The sequence below is a fragment of the Macrobrachium nipponense genome, chromosome 12 (genome assembly GCF_015104395.2).
Source record: "Macrobrachium nipponense isolate FS-2020 chromosome 12, ASM1510439v2, whole genome shotgun sequence".
NCBI lineage: Eukaryota > Metazoa > Arthropoda > Malacostraca > Decapoda > Palaemonidae > Macrobrachium > Macrobrachium nipponense.
The window spans coordinates 87,730,756-87,750,960 of record NC_087205.1 but is presented as its reverse complement, the minus strand read 5'-3'; the positions used below and the strand labels follow the sequence as shown (position 1 = coordinate 87,750,960).

At 36.3% G+C, this 20,205-nt stretch overlaps 1 protein-coding gene across 4 annotated transcripts in view; it reads right to left on the bottom strand.

Moving 5' to 3' along the window:
• The window catches only part of LOC135224639 (Fanconi anemia group J protein homolog), a 1,012,503-nt gene that overhangs the window by 831,071 nt on the left and 161,227 nt on the right, over positions 1 to 20,205 (bottom strand). For all 4 annotated transcript variants that reach the window (XR_010316790.1, XR_010316791.1, XR_010316792.1 and 1 more), the window contains exon 3: positions 19,412 to 19,523. Coding sequence is in view for 1 of the 4 variants with exons in the window: in XM_064263852.1 (XP_064119922.1) it covers positions 19,412 to 19,523 (112 nt within the window). In the remaining 3 variants the exon portion in view is untranslated. The remainder of the gene's footprint in view (positions 1 to 19,411; positions 19,524 to 20,205) is intronic.

Sequence of the window (20,205 nt, the reverse complement as noted above, 5' to 3'; positions counted from 1 at the left end):
CCTATGGGAATGACAATAGGCATCCTTGCCAAGCCTTCAGGATCTTTGATATCATCTTGTCAGTTCAACCAACGATCAAAATCTCTTAGGTTTATATGAGAGAGAGAGAGAGAGAGAGAGAGAGAGAGAGAGAAAGAAAGCTGCTGACACTTAAAATTATGTGTACATGCACATTATTCTACACAAAACACAAATTTTATAAACACGTTTTACTAACTACACAGCAAGCCAGAAACATCCGCTATCATAATTCTGTGGACATCCTCGGGTCGAAGCGGTCTATACCTAATGATAGAGTAAAGAGACCGTGAGGGATTGTAAGTAATTGTCTATAGGTTTTTACGACAGGGCATGTGTGCCACTAGTACCATCAGTTGGTTTCTAAAATCACTCATCTCGCCCCCCCCCCCCCCTTTTTTTCGTTACTGCAACGCCAAATACCGTCGCTAAACGCCAATTCGTTTATTCACTGATACTATAACTCAATCACCGAGAAACCAGGACAGTTCCTAATGAAAAAGGAAATAAGAAAAAATCGAATAATCTTTGACAGCTGCCAGAGACACGAACCTTTTACTTAAATTTATTGTTATCGAAAGGAGTCAAACTGCATAAGACGTTCCTCTAGGGTACACAAGAACATTACTTGAAAATCTAGCCTATTGAGAGAGAGAGAGAGAGAGAGAGAGAGAGAGAGAGAGAGAGAGAGAGAGAGAGAGAGAATTTCAATCGTGAACCATCAGGACATTGCATTTTGTTAACTTTCACTCGAGAATCATTACGGCATTACAAGCTCCCGAATTTCCAGCAATAATTCATAAAAAAAAAAAAAAAAAATCGCAATCATTACATACCTTGTTACTGAATTTTAAGTAGCGCTTAGGAAATTTCAGATGCAAGTCGTCATGACAATCTATATTTATGACATTACAGCGAAAGTCGTCATAGTATATTTATGAAACTTCAATTGTCAGTCTTGACAACATTGCATGTTTCTGAATCATCAGTCGTGGCCTTTATGTTGACTGAGTATTGCATTGTTAACATATGAAGCTTACGTGTATTAAACAGTAATCTATGGCGTTCTTGGAGTAATACACGCACTCAAACGCTGTTTATGAGGCTCGTATTACCATATGTTTTGACTGAGCTTCTACTTTATTCCAAAATGGATAGGAAATGCCTTACACTAGGTATTTTATTTGGTGAGCCTAATAAAATATCATGCTAACATAAAGTCGAGCTAATAAATCGGTGGGACAATACAAAAGATGGCAGTGTCTTTTTTCAACCGAAATATGTTTTTTTTTCCCAGACGACATTATCTTCCATTTCCACAACTGCACAATTTACAACCAAGAGACCCGAGAATAATGTGAAACGTTGCTCTCTCTCTCTCTCTCTCTCTCTCTCTCTCTCTCTCTCTCTCTCTCTCGAACGAACGAAGGATATTCGTCACGTGAAGCAAAAGTAATGACGAGATACAAACTTGTCACATGCAAACGGGAGGAGACAGCACCGCCTAAATTATTGAAAATAATCAGGTGGAAAGAAAGAACCACCCACGATAAAAGACACTCGTTCGTAATGACGTCTTGGATTCCCAGCAATTCACACACCCGTGAAGCGGATGGAAATTTCACCCAACGTCATTCTACCGATTTGTATTCGAAGAAGTGATCGGCCCCGCGGGAGGCAAGGCGAGTCCAGGTTAAGTAGTCTGTGAAGAAATGACAAATGTTCTAATGTTTTTTTTTTTCTTCTTCATTATTAGAGACTAACTGAAGTCTGTGAAGAAATGAATTTTTTTTTTCATTATTAGAGACTGACTGAAGTAGCATAAAATCAAACAGGTAATTATATAATACATATTAACAATGCATAAATAAATAACACATACATACATATACACATAAACACCATATCTGACATCTTTCCAATGTAACGAACATCTAATATAGCCAAATTATATAATAAAGACAATGCCCTTTCTTTACTTAACACATCAAATATATATAAAGTTTGAAAAGAAAAGTAACTTACTGTGCATCGCATGAATTGCACTGAATTGCACTACCGCCCCCCCCCCCCCCCCCCAAGGGAGAGCGTGGGGTTAATGGCCATGTTTTGTGGAAAAACCAAAACAGTTCCAGACCGTAGGAGAGGAGCATATTAGAGGTTCGTTACACTGGAAAGATGTCAAATATGGTGTGTGTGTGTGTCTATGTATGTATATAGCCCGAAAAGCTAAGCATCAAAGTCATCGGCTGTACATCAACTGCACTTAACAAGCAAATTCTGTATCTCACAACTCGAAAAACCGCACCAATATATCTAATAATGACCCGATTTTTTCTCACCCAAACTACTTGTCCTTGCTTTCAGGAGGCCGACATGTCTAGAAGCCGTTTAATAATTCCGAAAAAAAAGCTGGGTGATACAACCCATAGAAAAAGAAGTAAATGTAATTCTGCCTTCATAAATATGTCTGTTAAAAGAAATATTAACCATACTAGCAACGAGAGAAATCTAACACTGTGATAAGAATTATATATGAATTATATATACATAATATAAATACATTTCTTTAAGCCCATTGACGAACAAAAATGCAATACTATGGAAAGAACTGTAGTACTAGTATTGGTAGTAAAAACGTAAATCATATCGTACAAAATGCTATTCACAGTCCTATTTTAATCATACAAACTAACTCATGGCTTTGCGTAGTATTTCAGGGAAAAGGTCACGCGTTTATTTAAATCAAGCACTTCAATGACCTTCGTCGAAATAACGAAAATAAAACGGCTGAAATGCACTGTTATCTGTTATAATTGGATATCTAAAATACGTTTACTAAATGGCCGTGGCATCTGATGTTTCAGGCTATAACTCTTCATGAGAGAGAGAGAGAGAGAGAGAGTAATAAATTAGATAATGCAGAAGAAACCGTAACTATTTTTCCTTAGATTCTTAAGGTTCTTTAGGATTTAACATAATTAAAATAAAAGAACCCTGCCTATTTGACCTCTGCTCTCGAGTATGACCTTAACCTTTGACCCTTGGACTTGGATCCACCAACTAAAATGCTGAATCCTCTTTGACCTTGGAAGAAATATATGAATCTTCATTTATTCTTTTAAGTATACTGCTCATTCTTAAACATTCAATAATAGCAACTAACAACTTATGCAAAGGCAACAAAAGGCAAAAAATCAGGTGATACGAACAATATCTATCAGTTAGCTTCAAAGGTAACATCTGATATTTTCAGATAAAATCATAGTTGAAAAACTATTTTCCAACTTTCATAACATTCTCATAACATTCTTTCATCACCTTTCACTTATTTTTAATTTAATGTTCTCCCAGTAAATTCAAATTACATTGTCATGTGTTACTTCTAGAACCATGCCAATAGCAATATTTTCATAAACACGCTGTTGGTATGGTTCTTGAAGTAAAAGCTGACTATGTAATTGGAATGCAGTGGGGGAACATTAAATTAAAAATAAGTGAAAGGAGATGAAAGAATCTTATGAACGCTGGAAAACACTATTTCAACTATGATTTTATCTAAAGCTATCAGATATTACCTTTGAAATAATTGATAGATATTGCTCGTATCACCTGCGATTTTGAGTTTTGCTACCTGAAAAAAAAAAAAAATAACATTCGGGAGGGTGTATTAGTTCCAACAGCTACAATTCTGTTACTTGGTCTTTATCCCTGTTCAATTTTGTCACATTTTCATTAAAAGTCCTACATATGATGTAAAGTCAGATATTTTTTAATCTGTACTGATCATATTCCGTTGGATCACATTTTTTTCTCCATTATGAACCTGAAATGTTAATGTACTAACATTTTACAAAATGATTTCAAAATTCATTACCACATAACTTTCTGTCCGAAGTTGAAGCCTATTCAAGCAAACTTTCAGTCATGCAATTTTCTGTCTGCAGTGACTACTTTCAGTCCAAAACTAATACTAACATAAGTCAGCTTTTTATTTCCACACTTTTTTCTGCCTATAGTTGAAGTATTTTACACATCGAGCACTCTCCAAAAGTTAAATATAAGAGCTATTTCTATAAAATTTGTATAAAAAATTCAAAATTCAATATACCACATACAGACACAAACAGATCACAATACGACAGAAGTTAAAACGAATTATGTAAAAATACTATTAATTATTGACTTTATATAACAACTGTCTAGTGCGATAATTTCACGATACGCATACATTCAATTATTATTAGACGATTGTATCAAAAGAAGCAAAAAAATAACCCACAGTAACGCAGTTTTTTTTTTTTTAAACCAAGTTTGCAACCCGTACATTAATCGCTTTCATCCAGTGGGTTGACTCAATCTAAACATTTCCTCTCGCCTAAATCCCTTATTTATAAAGTTAGTGTTGCCTAGACCAACATAAATATCAGCAATATTCAGGCAATCTTGCAATCCTCCAAGTCGGTCGTTTTACCGAATTCATCACATGTCCTGAACTTACATTTGATTTTTTTTTTACTCCATATCCAATCTTTAACTTCAATCAGAGTAACCATTGTCCTCGGGTAACGACAACCTATCCTACGTAATTGAAAATCGATGAACTTATATTAATGAAGTAAAAAATTCAGTTTCTGATCACCATATCAACGAATTCCTTCGTATTACAGGAATATACTACGTCGCTTTGGATACATAGTAAACCCAATGCCTGATCCTATTTCATAAAATGCATAAATACTTCACAAAACTGTACAAATAAACTACTGTCATAACTTCTCTCCTAATTTAGTAATAACATTCATGACCCTTTAGACATCTGAGGACAAAAAAATCACTATTTGAGAAACTTCCCATTTTCATTAAAAAAAATTATAATTCAAATACATTACTTAAAATAAACATGTCTCATAATTTCACTGGTTATATTATCAATTACTCTGAAAGGCTGTAGCCACGAACTATACTTTGGAAAAAGCTAAATTCTCAGACTTCAGACTACGTAAACCTTTTCCATTTTCTTGAAAAAAAAATCCAAATCAAAACTTATGAAACTGACAACTGACCTCCCTTGACCATAAGTATGGAAATTACCACCAAGACAGAAAAAAAAAAATCTCTCTCAAAAGTACACAATATAGAAATCCATGATTAAAGAATGCATACAAAAAATATTAATTCTCGGATATTTCATACCTAAAATCCATATAACCACTCAAAAAGGCATGAAAACGCATAAAATGGATATTCACCATTAGACAAAAAAAATTCGTAAAGGAGTCTAAAGCTAGGACTCCTTCTTCGATAATAATTACAGCAGCTAATAATGTTTATTGATACCTAGATTCAGTATACGGTTCTCTTTATATGGAGGTAGACAATTCGGCGCATCATAATCTACTGAATTTCCTTAATAATAATAATAATCATAATCAATAATAATAATAATAATAATAATAATGGCAGCTCTAGACACATTTAAAAAAAAAAAAAAAAAAAAAAAAAAAAAACATTGGATATCAACTTCTTTTGAAGAATTTTCATTAATTCTGGTCAGCATTGCCTATCCGAATACAAACCGAACTGAGCGCGTGTGTGTGTGTGAGTGTTGTGGAAACATGATAACCTCCAACATTTCCGTGTCTTAGTAGATTAGCATTACCAAAGACAAGTAAAACAATAGTTTTCTGTACAGCGCATAATGCTGTATGAAACTCTCAGCCACAGTCCATGTAACTCTCAGCCAACCATGGTGGCGTGTGTGCTGGAACTTCAGCGGTGCCAGACGCGCGATCATGACTAAATTCAACCTTAAATAAAATAAAAACTACTGAGACTAGAGGTTTGCAATTTGGTATGTTTGATGATCCAAGGGTGGGTGATCAACACATCAATTTGGAGTCCTTTAGCCTCAGTAGTTTATAAGATCTGAGGGCGGACAGAAAAAGTGCGAACGGACGGACAAAGCCATCTGAATAGTTTTCCTTTACAGAAAACTAAAAAACGGAAGGGAGACAGGACTCGGCCGTAAGGCCTCACATGCGTCACATAGTAGGAGATCCATCGAAGGCTAGGCTGTAATTTAGGTCTACAGGCATTGTTCCTTGGCTAATTTTCTCATTCAATAAAAGAATCTGACCTGCGTGGGAGACTAGATTTAAAAAGTGTAGTTAGGACCAAGTAAAGGGTCTTTGTGAAATTCCAACATTCATGTCTTTCCCTGCACTTTCAATTTCACAAATCTTCACTCATATCCAGGCCCCCGTTTCACAGTTCTTACTTGAGTAGGTGTGGGTCTTCCAACTCTTCTGGTGCAAACACGAGTCTGGCTGATACCGTCATTATTATTCTCCAGGCTTTGGTGCAGAGGACATCTCCAATCTCTCTTCATCTTCATTTGATTATCATCCCCAATCACTCTCCATTTTCCTTTGATTATCATCTCCATCACCTTCTCGTATCAACAAAAGCCATCGAAAGGAATTTTCTACATTTCATACATAACTGTACGACGTTTTAACACAATCTGATCTGTTCAACATTCTTTCTACTTAAAAGCAAGGTTGTTCATCTCTGAGCAGTTTACCTTCTTACTCATGCTTATTGAGGATAAGCATACTTCATTCAGACAGGTTATACTCCTCTCTCTCTCTCTCTCTCTCTCTCTCTCTCTCTCTCCTCTCTCATCTCCTCTCTCTCTCTCTCTCTCTCTCTCTCTCTCTCTCTCTCTCTCTCTCTCTCTCTCTCTCTCTCACTTTTCTTCTATCCTTGTTATGATATAAAATCCAGAATCGTCAGGGTTCGATCCCTCATTCCATATAAGAATTCCTATGGGATGAGAATATTTAAATTTTCACATTCAATTTGCGTCATATGCGGGGAACTTCCAAACTTCACTGTGTACATGATTTTTCTTGTAACCTTACACAATATTGTAGAAACAAACAAGTCAAAGGCACTCACCTGCAAGCAAAGAACGCCCGTCAACATATATCATCCAATGAACAGCAAAACATGAGTGAGGCAATACTATTTTGACACACACACAATACAAAATATTCTAAGCATTATATCAAACCGCGGCCTTTCAAAACCGATAGTAAATAATAGAAAAAAAGATGAATATTGATCGAGGAAAAACTGCAGACGTCTCCTCCATTGGAAAAACAACGGATGCATTGGAAATTCTTAACCCTGAAGAAGAATGATGGAATAAGAGAAGAGGGACTAAAACGGCTTCTTCTGAACGAGAAGGAAACAAGAGAATTTAAGAAGCTCCTCCTCTCTCGCCATTTTTCTATCTTCTTCATTTCAGGTTCTTTCTTCAGGCTCTCGTTTTCTCTTTCTCTCTCTCTCTCTCTCACTCTTTCTCTCAGGCTCCCATATGCCGCATTTTTCCCAATTTTTTTTCTCATTTCGATTCTTCTTCCTTGAACGGCTTCGTATTCGCCCATGTCTTTCCCCTCCCCCTTTCCCCGGCACCCTACATATCCCCTCCCCAACAACCATTCCCCCCGCCCCCAAACCCATCCACCCGGCGCCCCCCCTTTTCTTCGAACCTCTGGGGTTTCCCGCCGCGAGTATCCTTCCCATCCTGCCGAATGAATAGGATGCCACCATTTTTGCCATCCGGCAACATTTTTAGGAATCCTTCCGACAGACAACTATAGTAGAGCCCAGCCCCCCCCCCCTGCCCCCCTTCCCCATCCTCAGAATAACCCATAAAGAGACCTCTTAGCAAAGGCATTATGCTCAACGACAGCTCCGAAACAGGCCTTCCTCCCTCCCCTTCCTCCTCCTCCTCCTCCTCCTCCTCCTCCTCCTCCTCTTCGTCATCATCAGCATCACATCGCAGTCATCATCGCCTGGACCGAAGCTCTATAAGAGAGATAGAGAGCGAGAGAGAGAGAGAGAGAGAGAGAGAGAAGAGAGAAAGGCAGAAAAGAATAAATTTTTGCAGTTCCTGAAACGGAAGGACAAAAAGACGAAGAAAAGAAAGGGTACGTAGAGGGAAAAGGATGGCAATAATATAATGAAGGGAATTGAAGGGGGAGGGGGAGGGGGAGAAGCAAAGGGAGAGGAGGAGAGGGAACAGGGAGAAGAAGGGAAGAACGACAATACCGATAGAACAACAGTGATCTGATGATGATGAACAGAACACTACAAATGATCGAAGAGGAGACGGGGGTGGGGGTGGGGTGGGGTGGGGGGGGGGGGGCGGCAGATGAGGTGGTTTCCAGCAACGCCTCTGGCCCCTCCTCTCCCCCCCCAACCTCCACCTTTCCATTCATTTAGTTACCTAGGTGTGCAATAACCTAGAATATCAAATTATTAATTTGGTATGAAAATAAAAAATATCTTGAACGAGTATCATCAATTCAATTTTAAATCAGCGAATACTCACTGCGTAGTAAATCATGCAGTCAGTCTTCGTCTGAAATGTTGCTGTGCTCTTCAGGATGCCGACTAAGACTAGGGGGGGGAATGAGGGGGGGGGGGGGATGTTAGGTTAAAATATCGAGTGCAAAGGAAGAGATGAATTATAATTCTGAACGTTGAGCTTTTTCTCAAAAACTAATTAACTCCTTCATGAACACACTTCTACAAATTTTGAGTATAAAATACGTCCAATGCTACTACTACTACTACTACTACTACTACTACTACTACAGCAATTAATGTGCTAATATCAATATAAGCACTGAGTTGATGAGTAATGATGAAATAAACAAAATCCACATTAAAAATTAAAATAAATACGTAAAATATCTTAATGACAGTTTAATTCTTTCGTGAGAATGATCATGAAGAGAAAAAGCTAAAATATTTTCAAAAATAGTTTATATTTTTTTACTAGAGATCTTTCTTGTAACGAAAATAAAAATACGCGTCGAGTTAAATCAAACCACCCTTCCAAAAATGAATCACAGGAATTCTCATACAAGATTATAACTGGTTCACTTAAGGTAGATTCTTGATGATCCCTATGCCTACGAGACGTTAGTTTGGCGGCCGCTGATTGGCTGGGAGCTGCCTACCTCCTCCCGGTACCAGCCAATCAGCGGCCACCAAACAACGTCTCGTAAGAATAAGGTTCATCCGAGAATCTACGTTAAGTGAATCAGTTATAGGTGCAGGCCTCATTGTAACAGAATAATAAAGAAACTCAGTAACCGGACGCAAACACATCGAAATTATAAAGCGATAATTGCAATATGCAAATACCACAGACCCCAAAATAGTACTCCTCTCCTAGTGCTAACCTTCACAAATATTTGGTAAAATCTAGGCCCGGATCAAGAACGAGATCTGGGTAAAGAAGAGATATTGGTTGATATCAAATCAAAAGTTTTTTTTTTTTTAATTAGGTTATATGATCGCCACAATGAACTGTTCCACTATAAATTTATTTCTAACTTTCTGTGGCATATCAATTACTGCTGTACTCTTGAAACACAAAGTCCTTGATTCATGGGAAGCTTTGCCTGAAACACAGAAAAAGCTGCTTACGTACCGATTAATATCTGAAATCAAACAAAATCTAGGGAGCTTTATACTTAACACGACAAAGCTAAGTTTCAATTAATATCCAAAATCAAACAATCTAAGGAGATTTATGTTTAACACGAAAAGCTAAGTTCTGATTAATATCTGAAATAAAAAAAAATCTAGGAAATTTTACCTGAAACACGACAAAGCTAAGTTCCGATTATTATCAGAAATCTAGGATACTTTACCTGAAACATGACAAAGCTAAGTTTCGATTAATATATGAAATCAAACAAAATCTGGGAAGCTTTACATGAAATACGACAAAGCCAAGTTCCGATTAATATCCGAAATCAAACAAAATCAAGGGAGCTTTACATTTAACACGGCAAAGCTAAATTCAGATTAATATCTGAAATCAAACAATCATAACTAAAGGTTGTCAAAAAGAAAATTAATATGACTATTCAAATCTCCATCACAGATTAATCGAAGGAAACCTTCCTTATAAATCCCTTAAAATCCTGATCAATTTTACCACCAAATGCTCAATGAATTGGTCACTGCAAAAGACGTATCGCATATGCATATTTATGCAATCCAAATGATACATAAACAAAACGAACAAACATTTCTATGTCTGAAATATAAATTTTTCCCCAGAAGTAACTAAGAATCATGTAACATGACTAAACACATCACTTGCTCTACCTGTAAAATTAAAAGGCCGACGACGAAACTAAAAAGCTGCATCTCCACAATTCACGATCAAAATCACACCTATTTCATTCCAATGAGCATATTTTAGACTCTAAACACGCTGAAATAATATGGCTACGCCCATAAAATCCCATAATTCAATCAACTGCGCCAGCGGATTGCTGAAAACCCCCAAAACATTTTGACACATATATAATTCTGCACAAGTCGACTGACAGCTACACTAGTTGCGTATTTGCACGAAAAATGACATTTAACGTTAATTCAAATTTGGGAAATAGTGTTCGTATCAATTATTAGTTCATTACCATTATTAACATCGATGATGATAGGAACTTATTAAATATACGTTATCTCTTTTGTTCATATATATAACTATAAATATAATATATAGATATTATATTATTATATATTTATATATAAATTATATTTCTCTATATATATAAAAATTATAAAACTGGGACAAAAACATTTGGAATGCTTTCCCCATCCTCCTTCCGATAGTTAAATGAATTTGTAGTTAATAAAAAATGGAATATTTGTGTAATAAAAAAAAAACAAATTCTAATAGGCATGAAAAGCTCATGGGTTAAACAAACAAAGCGTTTAAGGAAAGGAAAATATACTCAGAAAAAAATAAAAAGTTAAAGAAAATTACTATTTATGAATAAACGGATGGGAGGTTCCTAATAGATTTACCTAAACACTTTAGTTAAAAAGTCTGATATGAAGCCCCCCCCCCAAAAAAAAAAAATAAATAAACAAAAAAAATAAATAAATAAAATAAAAACATAAAAAAAATACTTCTAGTTACGATAATGTCTAAAACATTCTTACTCACAATTAGAATAGATAAGCCTGATTTGCTGTCCTATGCTGTATAATGGCTGTGTAATTCTTAAAAAAAAAAAAAAACTGAAATACGCTTCTATAAGCACGTTGCTTGATGCTTCATATATCACATACCGCACACTTAATTCAAGTATATCCCAAATTACGAAGAAATAATAATGATGCTATCCTAATATAATGATAATAATCCAAGGTCATCTGAGCACTAGTGACTACAGAATTAGTAGATATAAACAACCCATCATGATATGATAGCTCAATCAACAACCAAAATAACCCCGAGGTTTTAATTCAAATCTAACATCCAAGACATTTTCAATCTAGCATTCGATGCACTCTTGATCAACAGATTATGATTATTGTCAGTAACAGAATACCTTTTGCCCCATATCACCAGAGAGTCTACGCACCTGATATAGGAGAAATAATATCTACGGCATAGTCTGCGTCTCCACGCGTCGTAATTTAGCTCCCACGAAGGAAAAAATTGAAACAGTAAATTCGTGTAACAAATACTTTAAGCGAATGTTAGGAATATGCTTAGGCCCTACGAAATTAGGGCCTGATTTATGCTCCTTAACTAAAGTTATTGGATGCATCAACAGCTTTATCACCTACGCAGCCACTATTATTAATCATAGCTTCATCAAAAGCTCACACTTACTGGAGAATATCTAGCTGCAGAATTAGATAATGATGGTTGTTAATAGTAAAAAGTAAGCAGCTTCTAACAAATGGAAGTACCCTTCTGGAAAAGACTGCAGTAATATATTGCCATTTGTTACCCTTCTCGAAAAGACTGTAAGATCTTTATAGACGATATTCTACAAAGAGGGCTCTTGTCGAATCTTAGGGAAAAAGCATCGACGTAACACTGCTGTCATAAGCATTGAAATATTAAATATTAAATAATAAATAAGTGCACATAATACCTCAAAGATTCAGTTTTATACTCCGCTTCTTTATCCCCCATAATATTTTTCTCAATTAGCAAACCTGTATTTCAAAGCCAGAAAACTTCATTTCCACTATGGGAACTCCTAGACGACTTGGGTTTCACATTCCACGAGAGGAATTCCTAGGTGCAAACATAATAGTTCTGTACAGCACATGATATGCTTGCTTGGGATCTAAACACTCTGAGAGAGCAGGTCTAATCTGTCACAAGTCATTTTAACTCCCAATATCTCGGGCACCGTTATGTAAAAAAAGATTTAGTTTCATGCGATGTTATGTCATGCTAGGTTTAGCCGAATTAACCGTTACAGGGAGCTGAAAGAACTCGGGGCACCCATGACTGGAATCCCAAAAGGGACATGAGTATTACCCGACTGCTAAATTCATAAGTCTCTAATCCTATAATACTGTCAAATCATAGAATTCACTGGTAAGATTATAAAACCACTAAAAATGGGTCCTTATTAGCTGAACATAAACTACAAAATTTAACTGTATTTTTGTATTTTATGGCTGGCGCAAAAAAGGCAAAATTTGAAAATATGAAACAGAATTTGCTAGTTTAACCGTAATAGTTACACAATAATTCCATATATTCATTTGAATTTTTGCCCACTTATTGATTTTTCCTTTTTCATTACCCGATTTAGAACTCATAAAGAAGCTTGCTTTGCGAGCCAAAAGCCATTCACTTTTTCCTTATGAATAATAATAATAATAATAATAATAATAATAATAATAATAATAATATGTGCATGGGCCTCGTAGTGAGATGGGTATCATTCTCACAAACAAACTGACAGGAACCAGGTTTGGTTCCTGGGCAAAGATGGGTGGTAGGGGACGCTCTGTTAAACACATATTGTGCTTCTGTTGACCTAAGCAGTGAACTAGTTACCAAGCAGTTAGACAACTGTGGTAGTAGTAGCTAGAGGTAAAAAGGGCATGAAGCCAGCAACCTCATCTCAAAATACTTGCTGAAAACGAGAATGACGATACATTTTGGTCAACCTTCTATAAGGGGATGAAGTCCCGTAATAATAATACTGATAATAACGGATACCAACGCACAAATAAGTCTGTAATAAAATAATTTTCTACTTCACATCAGGATCGAACCCAGGAAAAGTGAGCTAACAAAGATCAAAAAGATCCTCATCAGAAATGGAACCCAAGTAATTACACTATACAGAGGGGTTATCAGAGCATTAGTATGCACCACATCTTGCATACCAGCGAGTTTTCCCCAAACTTCCCGGCCAGCAGTGACTCAAAAGATAACTGTTGATTAGGAAGGTCACTTCTGAGGGAATATGATGGAAATCTATACACACACACAAAAATAAGAAATCATTGTAATGGAAATCAATTTCTCTCAAATCTGGATTGAACCTAGACTTCTCAAGTGAAAGCCAGGAGCTTTGTGGCTTTTACTCGATAGTCCGGGGTGCGATCGCCATGCGGTATAATTAATTAATTAATTAATTAATAATAATAATAATAATAATAATAATAATAATAATAATAAAGGTGAAAAATCCACAAGGGTGCAAGTGCAAACATATATTAAACTATATATGCAAAACGACTGTTTTCGAGAACCTGCTCGATTCTCCTTCTCAAGAGAATCGAGCAGGTTCTCGAAAACAGTCGTTTTGCATATATATTTAATATGTATTGACACTTGCTCATTTGTCGATTTTTTGTCACCATTTTAGTAGCTCATGCGATTATGAGATTTTCATAAGCATTACTAACAAATCAGAACTCGTTTCCACGGATTGAAAGCTCGAATACCATTGCATTTCTTCATTGAGATCAGAGGAAAGCCATGGGGGCAGTTGCAGACTGGTGACAGGCATTAAAGTTACAGTATTAAGTTATCACTAAGTTAAAGTAATAAGTTATCATTAAGTTCAAAACCAACGTACATCTGTAACCTCGTTCACGTTCAATTTCTTGACACAGGCTATACCCAAATCCAAAGAATATAAAAATTTTTAATGGACGGCTGGCTATTTCACTGTGAATCACAGCACAGATACTCGTATAATCAAACAGATATAATCAAATCATCGCAATTTATGATGTCAGTAGTATAAAGAAAGGAAGGGAATACCGGTATGATTAGGTTATCTTAAACTGCTGGTGAGATGTATCGAATGATGCACAAATGCCGTCATTTACTGACTAATAAACAATCTTTGAATAATCTACCAAAAATTTGTTCTTCTCTCTCTCTCTCTCTCTCTCTCTCTCTCTCTCTCTCTCTCTCTCTCTCTCAATTTGACGCCATAAACTTTTTACAGAATAATTAAGATAATAAAAACTTCAGACCATATACATATAAAAAAAAGCTACACAATTCACTCGCGGCAAATCAACAGAATTTAGATCAGACAAAAAGCAAACTGGTGAAGATTGATGGAAGACGATAAGGATAAGGAAAAAAACCGAGAGAGGAGAGAGAGAGAGAGAGAGAGAGAGAGAGAGAGAGAAGGGAGGTGGGGGTAGGGGCCTACTAGGCAGTATACGCATGGCCGAACAATGGGTGAAAAAACGCAGAAAATGTGCCTTAATGGACAAGGACCCATCGGCAGCTTTGTACCGTCATTTTAGGAGGCGACTCCCTTACTACGCGATATGGCGACTTGGACGTGCAAGGGGAAACAAAATCTAACCAGCCTCGAGTTTTACACACCTGGGAATGACGCCATGCCCAACCCCCCCACCCCCCAACCCCACCAACGCTCCATAAGGAGACACCGATCATAATCATATCGGGCCGAGACACATTCTCTCTCTCTCTCTCTCTCTCTCTCTCTCTCTCTCTCTCTCTCTCTCTCTCTGGTTTACTCACATGGGTCGCAGGAAATGAAAAGTGACGTGGATAAGCACTCACCCTGAATAAGGTACAATAAATACATTTAAGTTAACAATTCATAATCATATCGGGCTTGGACACATATTCTCTCTCTCTCTCTCTCTCCTCTCTCTCTCTCTCTCTTTTAGAATATTTGGAAGACAGAAATGCATGTATGTTATTATGTCGTCATATAGTTATCATGAAATGTTAAGAATATTGGATCTCTCTCTCTCTCTCTCTCCCTCTCTCTCTCTCTCTCTCTCTCTCTCTCTCTTCTCTTATATATATAATGTATATATATATATATATATATATATATATATATATATAATATATATATATATATCTATGTATGTAGATATTAATCTATATAGATATGATATATATAATATATATTATATACTAGATTATATATATATCTAATATATAATATATATATATATATATATCTTATAATGCACGGAACGGTTGTCACATGGTTCGTAGGAAAGAAAAGTGATGTGGATAAGCACTCTCCTTTAAAGAAAATAAATACATTCCAGTTCATAATTAGAAAAATGATTTTGAGGGAATAAAAATACAGTTATGTATCAACTTTCACAAACTAATGTAAGAAGCACATTTGCTGATGGACACCTAACAAATTTCCCCAAAGCATACAAAGAAATGAAAAAAAAAAAATAATGAGACATCTTCTTCCACCATAAATACCTGCGGTACGAAACAGCCAATACACCCTCGTAATAACAGCAATGGACCCAAACATAAATAAGCCTTACATGAAACGAAAAAATAAAAAACCGAAGATCCGCGAGATAACTGGAATTGCTTACGATTGCATAACTATAAAATAATATACGGGAGTACACAGGTATCCTACCATTTCCCGACTCCGACCGACACGGCCGGCATAGCAATTAGGCAAAACAATGGCCGGCATGGCCAAGAATGCACAAGATCCAATTCCTCTCGCGGGCCACTTCGGACGGATGCCAAAATGCTTCGTTCGCCCAAGACGCCTCGGACGCGGCCGTCAATCAACCGAATTCCGCCAAATCATACAAATGAGGAAAGCCTTCTTCTCGAAGGACGGCACTGCTCACGCCAATCACCAGGTAATGACGACGCTTCTCACAGGCGAAGGCAACAACGATCAGGCGACGTTGACGCAAACGAAGAGCGAGAGGATGATGATGATGATGATGATGATGAGAGAGAGAGAGAAACCTTGCGATGACACATGGGGAGACCAGGCAGTAACACAGTAGCACCAGAAGCCAAAGGTATTTAAGAGGGCTCTGTAATATGCACATCCGACGTTAAGAAGCTGCTGGGTCCACGAAGATGATGAAGGGGGAGAGGAGGGAGGACGGATGATGATAGAAGAATGAGAGGGTTGTGATGGAAGAATGAGATGGTTGGGGGGGCGGGGGGGGGGGGGGGGAATGGGGAAAGATGCGGCTCCTTAAAGCTGCGAGATGGGGTCAGGAGTCCCCACCATGTCTTTCATTACCGTTTAAGGATTTTATTATACTCCAGTGACACTTAAGACAAAGGGCCCCAAAACATTAAAAGAATCAATCTTCTTGCTTTCGCGTTCGCTAATTAAATTATTTCAAATTATTTCAAATTATGTGATATACCAAAATGGATAACCAGACAATATATCAAGTGTCCTTTTTTTTTTTCTCAAGCTATTTTCTATTTCTCTGATTTCGACAAAAAAGAGCAATTAGATACTTAGGGTTGGCGATTGAATTCCCCAGAATATTTTCCGAGATTCGCTTGATTTTCATGGAACGGGTTTACCCATTTCGTCGCTATTGACCAAAATATTTCCTTTAACTAAGGTGCTAAATATTTCCTTTAACCAAAGTTGCTAAATATTTCCTTTAACCAAAGTTGCTAAATATTTCCTTCAACCAAAGTTGCTAAATATTTCCTTTAACCAAAGTTGCTAAATATCTCCTTTAACCAAAGTTGCTAAATATCTCCTTTAACCAAAGTTGCTAAATATTTCCTTTAACCAAAGTTAATCCTCATTATTACCATTATAATCTTTTTATTTCAGCACTGATTACTTAAGCACAGTTGGTTGCCAATCCAAATGGCTTTCCCTTGTAAATGGTATGCCGAAAGAAACAAGTAAAAATATCAAGGCACATTTCGGTTACAAGAAAATAAATAAATAAACAACTAAAAGAAAATAACGGAAATAATACTCGACCATTCACCTGATTTTTTTTTCTTCCTAGACGGGTCTGGGTTGATTGGATTTTTTTTTTTTTTTACGCCTTCCTTTCATTACAAGATATGAAACATGTAAATAAAAAGTCAATATAAAGTAAGTGTAACAGTCATAATTTAAAACTTCAGCAAAAACTACCAAGTGAAAATCGAAAACTTAAAAAAAAATCATGGTTCAAAAATGAAATAGAAATATTAGCAGACAGTCAACCACATACTTGTCTTGTTTCTTTTTCATTCCTTACAAAAAACAAGATTGGGTTTAGCTTTATTCTCACTGAAAGAAAATTGTGCTGCATTATACGCCGGAGACCAAAGATTAAGAGACCAGAAGGAAAACAATATGTCGGCTGAATTACTTTATATTATATAGAAATACAAATTTGCAGATTATTCAATTACAATAGCTTTTGTATGAAACAAACAGCATAAATGATAGAATTGATCAGAAGCATAGCATAGCATAGCAACTAAGTGAGAGAGAGAGAGAGAGAGAGAGAGAGAGAGAGAGTCTTTATAATCGTCATATATTTCATCAGCACATTGCACTGCCTGAAGGCCTTTAATTGTAATGTTATCAACATTAACAAAACTAAAATTTGATCAATTAATTCTCCAAAAGCTAAAGGATCAGCTTCTGCTCTCTCTCTCTCTCTCTCTCTCTCTCTCTCGGCTCTCTCTCTCTCTCTCTCTCTCTATATATATTATAATATATATCTATATATATTATATATATATATATATATATATTTAATTTTTGTCTAATGGATGTGGAACTAAATTAGCCTCTCTCTCTCTCTCTCTCTCTCTCTCTCTCTCTCTCCTCTCTCTCTTTATATAATATATAATATATTTATCTAATATATATATCTAAAAAAAATATATTATATATAATAATATATAATATTATATATATAATATATATAATATATATATATATATATATATCTATATATATATATATATATACGTAATTTGTCTCATAGTATGGAACTAAATTAGCGCATCCTCTCTCTCTCTCTCTCTCTCTACATATTAACCTGAGCTCAAGCTCTTAGCAGGTACACCTAATGAGATGCCAAAGTCAGATGGAGTGAGTCTAATTAGAACATTTTAAACTGACGTCGAAAACAATTACACTAAGTTCTCGCTTCTATAGCTATGATAGGCATATTATGCGTAATTATACATACATTAATCATTTACTTTAATAATAGTATTGAATCATTACGGACTATGGACTGCTAAGATTGACACAAGGAAAATGAAGGCGAGAGTCCCGTACACAGAAACTCGAGAGAGAGAGAGAGAGAGAGAGAGAGAGAGAGAGAGAGAGAGAGAGAGAGAGAGAGAGAGAGAGAGCTTGTGTTCTCGTGACTTGACAACACAGTTTAAAAGGGTGAGAAGTATATAAGGTGATATAATCTTATATACTTTGTAGAAAATTTGTGCTGAAAAAGAGCGCCTCAGTTATGTAATATCCATTTTAGTTTGCCTCAATACAACACAAACAAAAAACGGCATAATAAACTTGTGACTATATTATACTCTGATATGGTGGTTCGCAGAAAATGGAAGTAAGAGAGAGAGAGAGAGAGAGAGAGAGAGAGAGAGAGAGAGAGAGAGAGAGACATAAAAAATGTGAAAACCTTGTTCTAAAATCATGATATTAAAGAGATGAAAAGGCAAACTTCAGGCATTAAAGAGTCGTTTTTACTTACCGGGCTTAATACTGAGTTGAATACATGGTTAATCATACTATAACAAAGACATTATGACCAAGATCAATCACTATGATTTAAGCAGTGTCCCCTTGAACTATAAAGATCAAATATATTATTCATGATGAATAACAACTAAGGCTACATCCCTCTAGTTATCAAAACATAAGAGATCATCTATTAATCCCACTAAAAAGGTATCTCTTAAATAGCACGACGCACTGTTCTATCAGAGAAAAAAAAAAAAAAAAAAAAAAAAAAAAAAAAAAAAAAAAAAAAAAAAAAAAAAAAACAACAACAACTACCAAAACTCGCACACACTGAAACTAGGAGACAGTAAATGTAACTGAGCGAAGGTTGAGGCAATGAAAGAACAAAAGCGAACAAGGAATAAACAAAACTTAAGGTGGGTAAAAAGCACGAATCTTGTGTCTCTAACGAGGAGACGGCTGTTGTTCCATATTTGGGAAATCACGGCGCGCGAAAGTGGAAAGAATCCTGAGCTCCAAAATGAGCAGAAGACCATAAAAGTTCAACCTACCTTTTTCCGCCTGATGCCACGCCAGCGTCGAACAGAGCAAGGCCAGGGATTTGCCAGAGCCCGTCGGAGACTCTAACAGGCAATTCTGGCGTCGCTGGAGCCCTTTCACTATCTGCAGGAACCAGAACAAGCAGAAGGACGTTAATAAAAGAGCACTTTGATCGAAAGTGCAAAATGAAAATAAGGCAGACATTTATACAGGGCAAAGGTCACTGCTATTTTTGTACTTCAAACTGTTGAATCGTGGATGAACTTCATGAGGAGAAAACTAAATAAACATTAGCCCCTTCATATGGCTACACAGAAAGATCGTCAGCAGCACTTCAAATCTTATCTTACCACATTCACATTTCATTGTTAAGGCTGTTCCTAGCTAATACTTTCCCAGTCAATCTATTCATCCCGTCTTAGGTCGTAGTCAATATAATCTTTTCAAAAACATGCCAGCTACCTTTCTATCCAAGTGACCTAACCATTTTGATCCATTACTTAACCTAATCTCGGGCTTTTACCACTTTTATGAGACACCTTCACATTACTCACAATTTCAATATTTTTAGAATTCATCAAAACTTTCTTGCTACCCCTTTCTTTTCATCCGTATTAAACATTCACGTTTCCTCTTGCATAGAGGATAGCTGGCCCAGGCAAACTCTAAATACATTCCAACTTCGCCTTCCATAAACACATCCAATTCTCTTCTCAATCTTTAGCACACATCCTGCTATCTTTAGAGCTTCACCAGTTCGGTGAATTACCTCTTCTCCAATACTGCTACTTTCATTCTTCCATAT